This window comes from Drosophila rhopaloa, unplaced genomic scaffold (genome assembly GCF_018152115.1).
Source record: "Drosophila rhopaloa isolate 14029-0021.01 unplaced genomic scaffold, ASM1815211v1 contig_3, whole genome shotgun sequence".
In the NCBI taxonomy this organism is placed as follows: domain Eukaryota; kingdom Metazoa; phylum Arthropoda; class Insecta; order Diptera; family Drosophilidae; genus Drosophila; species Drosophila rhopaloa.
The window spans coordinates 3333941-3346507 of NW_025335123.1; the positions used below are offsets into that span (position 1 = coordinate 3333941).

At 34.8% G+C, this 12567-nt stretch overlaps 1 protein-coding gene across 1 annotated transcript; it reads left to right on the forward strand.

Annotated features, from left to right (window-relative positions):
- Nucleotides 1–1002: 1002 nt before the first annotated feature.
- LOC108052489 (sodium/potassium/calcium exchanger 3) lies at nt 1003–5530 on the forward strand. The gene is made up of 6 exons (XM_017134878.2): nt 1003–1163; nt 1393–1617; nt 3329–3516; nt 3573–3756; nt 4107–4478; nt 5053–5530. Exons 1-6 carry the CDS (start codon nt 1118–1120, stop codon nt 5370–5372), a joined length of 1335 nt encoding a protein of 444 aa, XP_016990367.2. The 5' UTR covers nt 1003–1117; the 3' UTR covers nt 5373–5530.
- The last annotated feature ends 7037 nt before the right edge of the window (nt 5531–12567 follow it).

A 12567-nucleotide genomic window follows, 5' to 3' on the forward strand; every position in this document is an offset into this window, starting at 1 on the left:
GGGAGATGGAGATAGAAACTTTGATCACGCATAACTTTTTAACGAATGGTCCGATTTGAAAAATTTCTTCTACATTTCGATAGGTATTGATAAACACAATAAAACTGCATTTTTACTTTTCCGAAATATTTAAATTTTTAAAATCGTATATAAGCGATTGTGGGCGTTAAAGGGGGCGTGGCACCATTTTGAAACAAACTTGCGTAGGTGCCAAGTAGATTAACTAGAAATTATATTCCCCTAATTTTAAATCATTGTAGATCTAACTATGCCTTGCATGAGCCTTTCAGAGTATTATGTTCTGACTATAATAGACTTTTTCCTGTAATATCAAATCTTGACTCTCTGCCGCTCCTAAAACGATTAATACTTGCTTCATTGGCACAAGATTGATCTAACTATTACTTTTTTCCCCGGACCTTTACCTTTATTTTCCTATCTCGCGTCTATCCTATCGCGAATCGTGCCGTACGATACACGGCTGCGCCCCTCGGTCGGTTGGGCGGGTAAGTGGGCCGTGGGACTCCGCGCGAAAAAAAAAAAACTCCTAGAATCTGCATGCAAAATGCCAATCTTCTAGCTTTTATAGTTTCCGAGATCTCAGCGTTCATACGGACAGACAGACAGACGGACATGGCTATATCGACTCGGCTAGTCACCCTGATCAAGAATATATATACTTTATAGGGTCGGAAACGCTTCCTTCTAGCTGTTACATACTTTTGCACGAATACAATATACCCTTTTACTCTACGAGTAACGGATAATTGTATTTTGTACTGCGTTAACTTTGAAAAGAAAATACGTTGCAATTTAAACAAGTAACAAATTTTGTAGTTAATTAAATTGTCCATACAGTACAAAACGCAAAAACAAAATATCATAATTTTTCAGCAAATTTTAGTGCAAAAGTTTGTTAATCCAACCAACAAACAATTTTTATGTGAGCAACTCCAAAAATTTTCCGATCAGGCGTTTCCTGTTTAATCAATCAAAAAACTGACTTTTTTCTACCTATTTGTGTTGATGCCTATTTGCCTATATGCCTATTTTTTTTGGATAAATTATATGTAAATTTGCCAAATTGTTCTTCTGACACTGTTTCACATTAAGCATCATGGTCTTTGGCTGGGATTCAACCGACATCAAACAGTTCGATAATGGTAAGTCCGAGATGGGACTCATTGATCCTTCTATATTTATATTTATATCTATTTATGGTTTGTGTTTATTACTTTAACAATTCTAAAAGACAAGGCCTTTCCGTAACACTGTGCACCAAGACAATTTCCACTTTGATCATTGTGTACATCAAAGAAGACGATTGCGGAATGTATCTAAACTGCCTCCTTAAATAAACGGATTAAGAATTCAATTACTTCCTTATTTTAGAATGGACCCCTTACCAATCGCCATTTCGGAGTGCATGGCGCCATGTCGAATATGTCGATGGTCTGAACTGCTCGATGCCGGCCATCGTGGAGTTTCCCAACTTTATGCGACAGAAAAGTTGGATATCAGCCGTGGTGTCTTTTTTTCTCAGTATGTACCTCTTCGTCTTCCTGGCGATTGTATGCGACGATTACCTGGTGCCAGCCATGGAGCGTCTGTGCTACAGTGAGATCTTAAATTCCTGATTTTATACATCCTTGAACTTTCCGTACCCAAACATCCATTTGCCAAAAAGATATTCAAGTTACAAAACCTTAGAGTTAGAAGGGGGTATTATAATTGCGGTCAAAAGATCGCATCTGAAAGAAGGAGCTATTTTCCATCCTACAAAGTATATATATTCTTTATATATATATACACTAACATTCCCAAAAATCTTCTTTCTTTTGCAACTTCACTACACAGAAATAGAATCACTGACCAGTATTACTCTTTGTAAAATGCAGTTAAACTTTATTTCAAAAGTTGGCCACGTCCAACGCTCTAAATTCGTGTAAGCCTGTAAAGACATGGTAGATAAATGTTTTTACACACAAAAACCATTCAAAATCGAACAATTATTCCAGAAGATTATTAAAAATTAAGTTGAGCAGAATCAATGACGTCAACCCTGGCAACCCTGGTCTGCCGAAAAGTAAACTAAAACCTGTACTTCTAAACTCATAACTTTTCTTACAGACATCCGATTTCAAAAAGGCAAACTTCCAAATAATTTTATTTTAATTTTCTTAAAATCTGTGTTAAAACCTTAATTAATAATATAAAATTCGGGATCGATGTTTGTCATTTTTATTTTTGAAAATACCTTTGCATAAAACCTGCATACAAAATTGAAAAAGTTAATTTTCTTTGGAATTAATTTTAATGACAAAAAAAAGTCGTTGTTTTTTTAAGATCCATATTGCATATACAATCCTTAATTCTAGCTTATTTAAACAAAAATCAAATGTGATCTCTTTATTTAAAATTAGTAATATTAATATATCACTGCCTCATATTTGCACATTTTGCTATGAATGTTGCATAATGTACATACTCAGTTAAACCCCTGATGCACTGCATCCAGTCAAAGTATGAAGGTATCGCTGTGATTCCCTGCAACCGCTGCTCAATCACACACTCACACACAAATAATCTGGAATTAGAATTTAGATAATTTATTAATTGAATTAATTTATAATAATATAATCTATTAACCTTGAGAGGTCCTTGATCCTACATCCTAGTGTACAATCCAAGTCAGATGGAATAGCCATTAATCATCTGTACCCGCTCAGGAAACACACACTCAGGTTAGATGGTATAGCCATTGATCGTCTGGACCCGCTCAAGAAACACACATTCAACTTTCGAGCATCCGAGAAAACTGATTTATGGGCCGGCACAACCGCATGGTCGTAATTTTTTGACTAGAACTAATTGGGAATTATAAATACCGAGGGCGAGAAAAAATTAACAACGACGATGACGAGGCTACAATAGGCCACGTCATCGCCTTTGTTTAATTTTGCTATCATGTTAACATTACATTAACATAGAATTAACATAACATTTACATTATATTAACATTACATTAACATTACATTAACATTACATTAACATTACATTAACATTACATTAACATTTCATTAACATTACATTAACATTACATTAACATTACATTAACATTACATTAACGTTACATTAACATTACATTAACATTACATTAACATTACATTAACATTACATTAACATTACATTAACATTAACATTACATTAACATTACATTAACATTACATTAACATTACATTAACATTACATTAACATTACATTAACATATATAAAACTTACCTGTCTTGTTTGTTTATATTAGTAACGAAAGCTCCTTTCCAAACAGACCTGCGTATGACATATGATGTGGCCGGGGCCACTTTCCTCGCGGGTGCCACCTCGGCACCGGAACTGTTCGTGAACTTTGTGGCAACATTCATCACTAACGGGGACATCGGAGTGGGCACTATCGTGGGCTCATCCGTGTTTAATATCCTAGTTATTGCTGGCGTTTGCGGCATCTTTACTCCATCGGTGCGTATCATTAAATGCTGCGTATTAGTTGTATCTTTTTGTTCGCCTTTTTGTAGACCAAACTGGATTATTGGCCGGTGACGAGGGACACGATCTGGTATCTTGTGGCCATCGCAGCGCTCACAGTTATGTTGTTGGATTCGCATATACACTGGTATGAGGCGTTGGTCCTTCTTCTTTTATACCTTCTGTACCTCATTCAACTTATCCTGGACCGCCGGATCCAGAATTGTGTTCGCAGTAAGTAAAGTTTTTATTATTTATGACTTAGTTCCCATTTCTCAATGTCATGTGAAGTTTTGACATTGAGCTAACACGCTTTTACAGAAGTATTACCTTTCTTAATATTATTTAAATGTTTGTCTAACTGGATTTTTCGTTTGACAAATGAACACAAATTAAGAAAACGATGTTTTGTTTCAAACAATTTGGATCCTTGTTAACTTTCTCTGACTGATTGCAAACTAGAAACTTAACATGACATTGAGAAATCGGCTATAACTTCTAGTTTTAAGTATTCATCAGATTGAATTAATCCTCGGATAAATGGATTGAACTTCACTACATCTGATACAAATAATCTTCCCCAGAGGAGCACACGGAGTCGGAGCTTTTGGACGAGGATCCCATGACGCGCGAGGAGGAGCCGCTCAAAACATTTCGGGACCACGTGTGCACGAAACCGGATCCGGGCTCCAATTGCTGCCAGTGGACCTGGTGGGCGATCAAGTATCCGGCGGAACTGGTGCTCGCCTGCACCGTGCCCAGTGTCCGCACCATATTCTTCCTGTCCATGTTCCTGGCAGTCCTGTGGATCAGCCTGATCTCCTATCTGCTCACCTGGTTCCTCACTGTTGTGGGCCACAACCTCAGCATTCCGGACTCGATCATGGGGCTCACTGTACTGGCCGCCGGAACCAGTGTGCCCGAGGTGGCCTCCTCCTACATCGTTTCCAAAAAGGGTAAGCATTAAACATTAAATACTAAATACTAAAAAGAATAAAAGCTCATTTATAATCTTACCAAAAAACGTGGATTTCCGCCATACAAATAGAATAATGATCTTTTAAATTTGGCCAAAAATAATCAATTTTGTTTATTAAGAACACATTCGCATCACACTCGGTAATGCACTTACCCCGTGTGAGTATTCCAAAGGAATATGTAAACAACCGAAAGAATTTAAAAAATATATAAATATCAATATATAAATATACTTTATTTGATGAACTTATGCTGTCATTTTATAAAATTTCTTTCATTAATTTTTCTGTTTTCCTATGATATTTTTAAATGCGACTTTCACCAATTAATACTCAAAAATCTGTTTATGTTGATATCGCCTTATTAACAAGTAACAATTTTTTTCTACACTTTTTTACCAACACTTTTTTCTTAAATAAAATTAAAAAAAAAGATTGTTTTGATTGTTAATGGCTATAGTTCGAAAATTAAAATATTTATATTTATGAGTGTAGATCTACTAGATCCATATTTACTGTTAATGAACCCACCACTCTGTTGCGTTTTCCTCAGGCTACGGCTCCATGGCCATCTGCAATGCCATCGGCTCGAACACCTTTGACATTTTCGTGTGCCTGGGACTGCCCTGGCTGCTGAAGAGCCTGATCTACCAGAATGAGATCGAGATCGATTCCTCGGCCCTCACCATCACCACGGCCATGCTGGTGGCCACCGCTGTCGTCCTCTACGTGTTCCTCGTGGCCAACAAGTTTGTGCTGGGCAAGATCGTCGGATGGGTCAGCATGATCTCCTATGTGGTGTTTGTCGTTGTTGCCTGCGCACTGGAAATGTTGCTGGATACGTTGGTCGTCTGCGACATTGAGGAGTCCTAATGAACTGAAAACTCTATATGAACAAATGAAAATTATAGTGAATATTTTCCAGTAATGGTCAATCGTAGCTATTGCACTATTGCATCGCAATTAGGAAAATGATATACAATAAACACATTCATGTTATTGTATTATCAAAACAATTTCAGCAATGGAAAATTTGCAATCTAGATCTTGGTATAACTTTTGAAAGTCTTGATAAAATTGTTAAATTTATTGCCAAATATTTATATTTACAGCAACAGATAACGGAGTGAGAATAAAAAATCTATTAATCGATAAATTCAGATCTTTTAGCAGTTCAACTTCTAAAATTAAATATATTACTTTTTTATAAACAAATTTCAAGGAGGTTTTTCAGAGATATGATTTAAAAGTCGACCAAATTATTATTAGGAGGAGCCTCATTTTTCGTCTGTCTGTTTTTTTACCACTTAAGAACTTTTGAAGATAACACCCTTAATTGCGCTTTGATACATCGCCATCTAAAGATATTTTGGGGCGGACTTTGGTCTGACCCTGCCCCTATATCGATATGATCGATATGTCCTCCGATCGCGGAGAAGCAATTGATTCGAGGACAGGTGCCGAATCTATTTTAGTATTTTAGGCGAGCGATCGGCAATCGACACATGGTGACGTCAATTAGCTATGTTATAACATCAAGCGGAGGGAGATACTTCAATTTCACGCTGTCATTGGAAATTCACCTCTGTGCTTGGTGTCCTATAATTTATATTACAGATAAGGCTTTTTTAATTTCTTAGGCCTCTTGAAGCCGAATGTCTGACGTTATATTTATACCGAAGATAGTGGCGCCTGGAACTCGCACTCCCCGTATCTTCACTGCCTCCATTTTGAAGTAAGGGAATCCCTTGGACTTCTCTATTTCTAAAATAAACATCAACGAAAGGAAATCCCCTATCTAAAATTAGCGCTTTACTTCTTGAAATCCAATCTTTATTTACTGTTTATATAATGAAACAATTAAATGTGTGTTATCAAAAAATCGAAATCAACTCGTAGTATTCTTTTACACTTCTTTATGTAATATTTACTTATTATTATTAATATTTCTTAAAGCTAATTGAAATCAGTTGAGTAAAGGGACGGAAAATAATCTTCATTTAGGACTTTTATTTTCAATATAATTTTTACACTGTTGTTTTACAAACATGAAGCTTATTAAAAAAAATCAATAATAAAATCCTCAAATGGGGATTATTTTCCTAATGTCCTCAAAATGTGTATGGATTTACGCATCATTATCTTGAATTTTGTGCATTCGCAAAATGGAGGTGCATCCAAAGCTCAACCGGACATTTGGTATTGCGATTAGATTCCTTTCCAGTGATTTCGGGGTTCGGGTAAATTGGCAACAGCACCGAGAAGCAGGAGTGCTTGAGGTAAGTCGCCACTGGAACTGGAGTGGGTCCCAATCTTGATCAAACTCTCACTTACGATGTCCGCCTGTGGATTGACTCGCACACCTGATAATCGATAATCGCACGGCCACTTGAGGCTTTATTTACTCCTGCCCAAAATGGAAAGTAACGTATGTACATCAATATCGGACCAGATTGGATGACATGGCTCGTATTCAGCCGGAATTCGATGGGCAGTGTAATTTAATTTAATTTTAAAAGCTACCTCGTAATCTGTGAGTGCTACCAAATTTTATTGGCCTTTGTCAAAGATTACCCTATGATTATAATTACTCTATAGCCCACCATAAACGTCAAGTGCCCCAAATAAAAATGACTTCTGCCGCCCGAAAGAATCGATCATTTTCGCACAGCACTCGGGAATATACATACATATGTACATATGCATTTTATACTCTTTAACTTTCGATCATGTGGTTTCGTTTTGTTTCTGCACAATAAACAAATATTTCAAAGTCTAAGTTCCATTTCGATATATGTATTTACGTTGTGTTTTCAATATATATTTATAGAATATATATTTCCAAAAAAATAAATCTATAATTGCTAAAAAACTTCCTTCATATATATTCTTCCAAAACTTTACATGTATTTTATAATTACTATAATTTACATTTAATTCCCTCTTAAAATTGTATTTTCCCTACGTTGAATTTAACATCAGTTTATCAACATTTAGACTTTAAAGTATTTTTTTGCATTTCTTGAATATTTTTTTAACTTTTTACTATTCTCAACATGTTTTACGTTCAGAAAGTAAAGACATTTAAGTAGTTAAACTGTAATTAAGCCTTACACAAAAAAAAACATCCGCTGACGCATGACAACTTATAAATACAATTAAGTAAAAAATAGTAGTTCTTTAATTTGAAGCTTCTTTAATTTTGTTTGTTCTATTGTAGTTTGATTTATGCACTTTTGATTGTAGTTATTTTTTTTTAAGTCATAAATTGTTCAATGTAATATAAAAATAACTTTAAGCCAAAAGCCTATTTTTTCTTAAATTACTTAATAGACAAACAACTAGACAAGCCAATACCCAATGATATTCTTGTCTAGTAAACTTGACTGATAACTTAATTAGACAAAATAATATGGGAAGCTTTGTAGAAGGGTGAACTACGTCAAAGTTTATATACAAGTAAGTGCACTTATAATTAGTTATGAATAAGACATATTAAAGCTGCTACGCAAAAACTCAAAATGCTATTTCTATAATTTTAATCTTACCTTATAGCTTAAGATAAAATAAAATATATATAATAATTATAATACCAATATTCTCATATATTGAAGCAAAATGTTCTACTTTAAAAGGGACACACGTTAATGATAAATAATATGTTGCGATAAATGCCTACAGAATTAAAGAAAAGTAATTCCAAAACAAGAAAGAAAAGCTAACTTCGGGCGGAGCCGAAGTTGATATACCCTTGCAGAATATTCTGTTAATTATATTCTCCAAAATTATTCATATGATGCAATCTTAATACTCATAAAAAATCCCAACTTCCTAACTTTAAAAACACCAAAGTTATGGCATTTCCAATCGTTCAGTTATATGGCAGCTATAGGATATAGTCGGCCGATCCTTATGAAATTTGATAGGTTGGATTGATTGGTTAAAAATAGAACCCATAGAAAATCCCAACTTCCTAACTTAACAAAAACCAAAGTTGTGGCATTTCCGATCAATCAGTTATATGGTGGCTATAGGATATAGTCGGCCGATCCTTATGAAATTTGGTAGTTCGGATTGAAAGGCCAAATATAACACCCATAGAAAATCCCAACTTCCTAACTTCACAAACACCAAAGTTATGGCATTTCCGATCAATCAGTTATATGGCAGCTATAGGATATAGTCGGCCGATCTTTATGACATTTGGTAGGTCGGATTGATTGGCCAAATATAAAACCCATATAAAATTCCAACTTCCTAACTTAACAAACAGCAGAGTTATGGCATTTCCGATCAATCAGTTATATGGCAGCTATAGGATATAGTCGGCCGATCCCGGCCGTTCCGACTTATATACTGCGTGCAAAGGAAAGAAGGGTGTGTGCAAAGTTTCAATTCGATATCTTTAAAACTGAGAGACTAGTTCGCGTAGAAACAGACAGACGGACAGACAGACGGGCAGACGGACAGACGGACAGACGGACATGGCTATATCAACTCAGGAGGTGATCCTGATCAAGAATATATATACTTTATAGGGTCGGAGATGTCTCCTTCACTGCGTTGCACACTTTTGACCAAAATTATAATACCCTCTGCAAGGGTATAAAAATCACCCCATAATATAAAAAGAGATCCCTCAAACATAGTTATCTATTTTTGTTATAAGCTTCCGAGATTTTGCGACTTATAGCGATTTGGCTTTAACTTTATGATCCATTTAGAGCCTCAAGGAACTTGAGTTAAAACCAACAAACTAATTTGTACATTCTATTCGATTTAGCATTCATCCTCTGCCAATAAAAACAAAAATATAGTCGTTTTCTTGAACAATATATTGTTGTTACTGCTGAAAGTATACCTTAGATTGCCGACATAAATGAGCTTCTTTTCTTGCTGAGCAATAATTAATGTATAATAGGAAAAAATACAAATCGATATATCAGCACCACCAAATTCTGTTAATGACAATTCGTAGGTATTTCCAGACTCCCCATAGATAAGCCAAGGCGCCCGGAAAGTAATTCCCTGGATTAACCCACCTCAAATCGAATAGTCAGCAAATGTCTGTCAGCGTTAAATTGTCAAAAAACATTCAATATTTCAGGTGCATTCGAGGGGAGCAGCTGCCAGATTCGACTTATCACCGATTTATTGATATACCCATGTAGAGATAAACCCGACCACCGAACATATACAATCTTAGAGCCCCTGGCAGGTGCTACGCTATTGTTTGGCCGACATCCATGACGTATAAATAAATGTCGGACGTCATGACCAAAAACAAAAATTCCCGGAAAGGGGGCCCGAAATCGGAATTGAAATCAATTTCAGAAGCGTGCTGATTTGATTGGCCAGTAATCGGCGATGATAAAGGTACAATAACACTTTCTTTGCCAGAGAATGTTTATAAATATGATTTCTTAATTATTATTTACAATCCTTTGTGAACAACACAATCTATGAGATCATGAGGCAGGGAATAAATGAAAGAAACGACGTCATGGCTTATACGTCCCTAATGTACTTCCCAAATAATCTAAAGAAAATAAACACTACAGCTAATATATCAAACCAAAGAAGGAATAATTCATTGCAGGCTTAGCTTTCATAACTTTGCACTTGGCAAATACACATGTTATATTTTAAAAATAAGTGAATGATACAAATAAAAGTGATAAAACGCAATTTTTTAGATTTGATATTATAAATTAGACTTAAATCCTAAGAAAATACCACTTGAAAGATTTTGACTTATGGGACAATATAAGCACATTTAAGGTTTAATAAATTATATTATTCTTTTATCTAGTACTTTACCTAATTCTATCTTTGATGTAACGACATGTTAATTTGTATATATTTATTTAATCTTATCTTCTCGAATAGCATTTCAAAATTTATGAACTAGTTATCTAGTACACTATTTTTTTCGACTTTAATTTTCATTTTTCATAAGCCCCTTTTTTGGCTTACATTTCAATGTCTTTAAAAATAGCAATTGTTAGCTAATTTGACCAGATCTTTCCTGCACCCCAAATAAGAAATATGCTAGTAAAACTACTGAAATCCTTATGCATTAGATTGATGTTCTTGCATTCACATCACATTTCATTGTTATTTATATCTTATACTTTTGGTTAGCGCCACCACAAAAAATAACGTTACTTAACCCTTTATTTAGGATATGATACCAGCTGTCAAAAATAAAACTGTGGGAACATAGTTCTGTGATTTCGGTTTTATTATAGGCAGCCTTAATTGATACAGAGGATAACAGCATTTCCGATAATAATGAGTGCTGGTGTTAGGCCAAAACTGTGTCAGAAAATTCAGAACACCAGACAGTATTTTCAGTCGAAACTTGTATTGCTCAATACTTAATTATAGCGAATTAAAAACTTAATTTAGGAACGATCTCTATTTACTTAATGAGAACTGAAAACTTTTTTATCGAAAAATTAAAAACTTGGGGAAAATATATTCATACATTTTTATGAATGGTTAATTATAAGAACTATTAAAAAAGAAAGTTGAAAGTAAAAACCAATTCATTTTATTGATAAGTTATTTTCTTCGTGCAATTTTCGGAATTGGAATCCCCCAACAAAACTGCTGTTACTATTTTTAAGCTCGTAAATTCGCGTTTTTAAATTTAATAGCTTTTTCCTCAACAATTAGTAGTTATATTTTATTTATAGCGAGCAAACGCCCTTTTAGGAATGCAGTAAAACCCAGTGACATTTACTATTTTAATAAGTATTATAAGTATTTTAAAGTGTTTCGAAAGGGATAAGGTAATTTATCTGTAAACAACAAAACTGTATTTGCTTGATATTAAATTTGTTGGTAGTTGTTGTTTATATTAAATATTCCCGTATTTTAAGTGTGTAGATTTATTTCCGATTATCCCAAAGTTTCCATCCGATTTTCAATCAGTTTTTACACGCCTTCAAGGGACCATGACCATGTGTTTGTGATCGGTTGCTGAGTACGGGAATGGATTGATAAAATGTCGGGGCAATTGTTGTTTTGCCGTCTTATCAGTACGGTTGCTGCTATACTAATGACTCCTCACTTACATACATTTTGAGGGCCTCCCATACACTGGCAGTCTACTACTTTGGCATAATACAGTGCAACATTAATACAAAGTTTGAAGTGCTCGCTAGCTTTGACATTGGATGACGAAAGTACTCATCCTAGTGCATATGAATAACTTGTGCTATTTTTTTCGACATTTTTAAGTCTATTAAGTTAATTTTTCATTTAAGTTCTTATCACAATGCAACCAGAAATCTATCTTTCAACATTTTTTTTACCTTTTACACAATTAATACACTTTTTACCTTTTATATTCTTAAAATTTAAAAAAAAACATGAGTTGTAATGTTTAAGTCGCAACACGGGAAAAGTCAGAGAAATTAATTAGTTTCGGGGAGTACTTTTTAGAATCCCTACTCAAAAATAAACAAATTTTGCAGAGTGTTTAATTAAGTTTTAGCTTAAATTTCCAAATTTATTGTAACACTTTTTGTAATCACAAACAATTTTGAGTTGATTTTTAAGTGGTCAATAGTGGGTTTATAGCGTTAATAAAAATACAAAAAATCGTATTTTTCAAATAATAAATAATTCAGATAATTAAGAGTTAGCCAGCCAACTCATTGTTAAATGCTGGTAATGTTTAAATTTAGAAAATCAAGTTCCCCAATTGATAATGATTTCTATTTGGATTACGAATGGGTTGATAAGGCATATCCGGGCAGCATAATTCCAGCGTACACCCGGGTATTCCCAACGTATTCCCCACTTATTCTCAATGAACCGCACACGAGATCTGCTTTTCGGGCGGGTAGACCCCCGTTCGGGTTGCCCATTTCCCCAGCGAATGCACTTTGCGACTGATACGCAAATAAAAAGCGAAAATGAATCAGGCTAAAGAAAGGAGGATGAGAAGGAGGAGGAGCACGAGGAGGAGTGGGTGTTTAAGGAGGAGGAGCAGCTAAAAAGGAGGAGGAGCGGCAGAGGAGTGGGAATAAAAACTGGCCATAAATCCGGCCATGTG

Excerpts from the sequence above, each read along its gene's own strand:
- LOC108052489 (XM_017134878.2), top strand. The coding sequence starts at position 1,118 with ATGGTCTTTGGCTGGGATTCAACCGACATCAAACAGTTCGATAATG. Across the intron at positions 3,517-3,572 it reads GCGGCATCTTTACTCCATCG|ACCAAACTGGATTATTGGCC; the intron begins GTGCGTATCATT and ends GCCTTTTTGTAG. Across the intron at positions 4,479-5,052 it reads CTACATCGTTTCCAAAAAGG|GCTACGGCTCCATGGCCATC; the intron begins GTAAGCATTAAA and ends CGTTTTCCTCAG.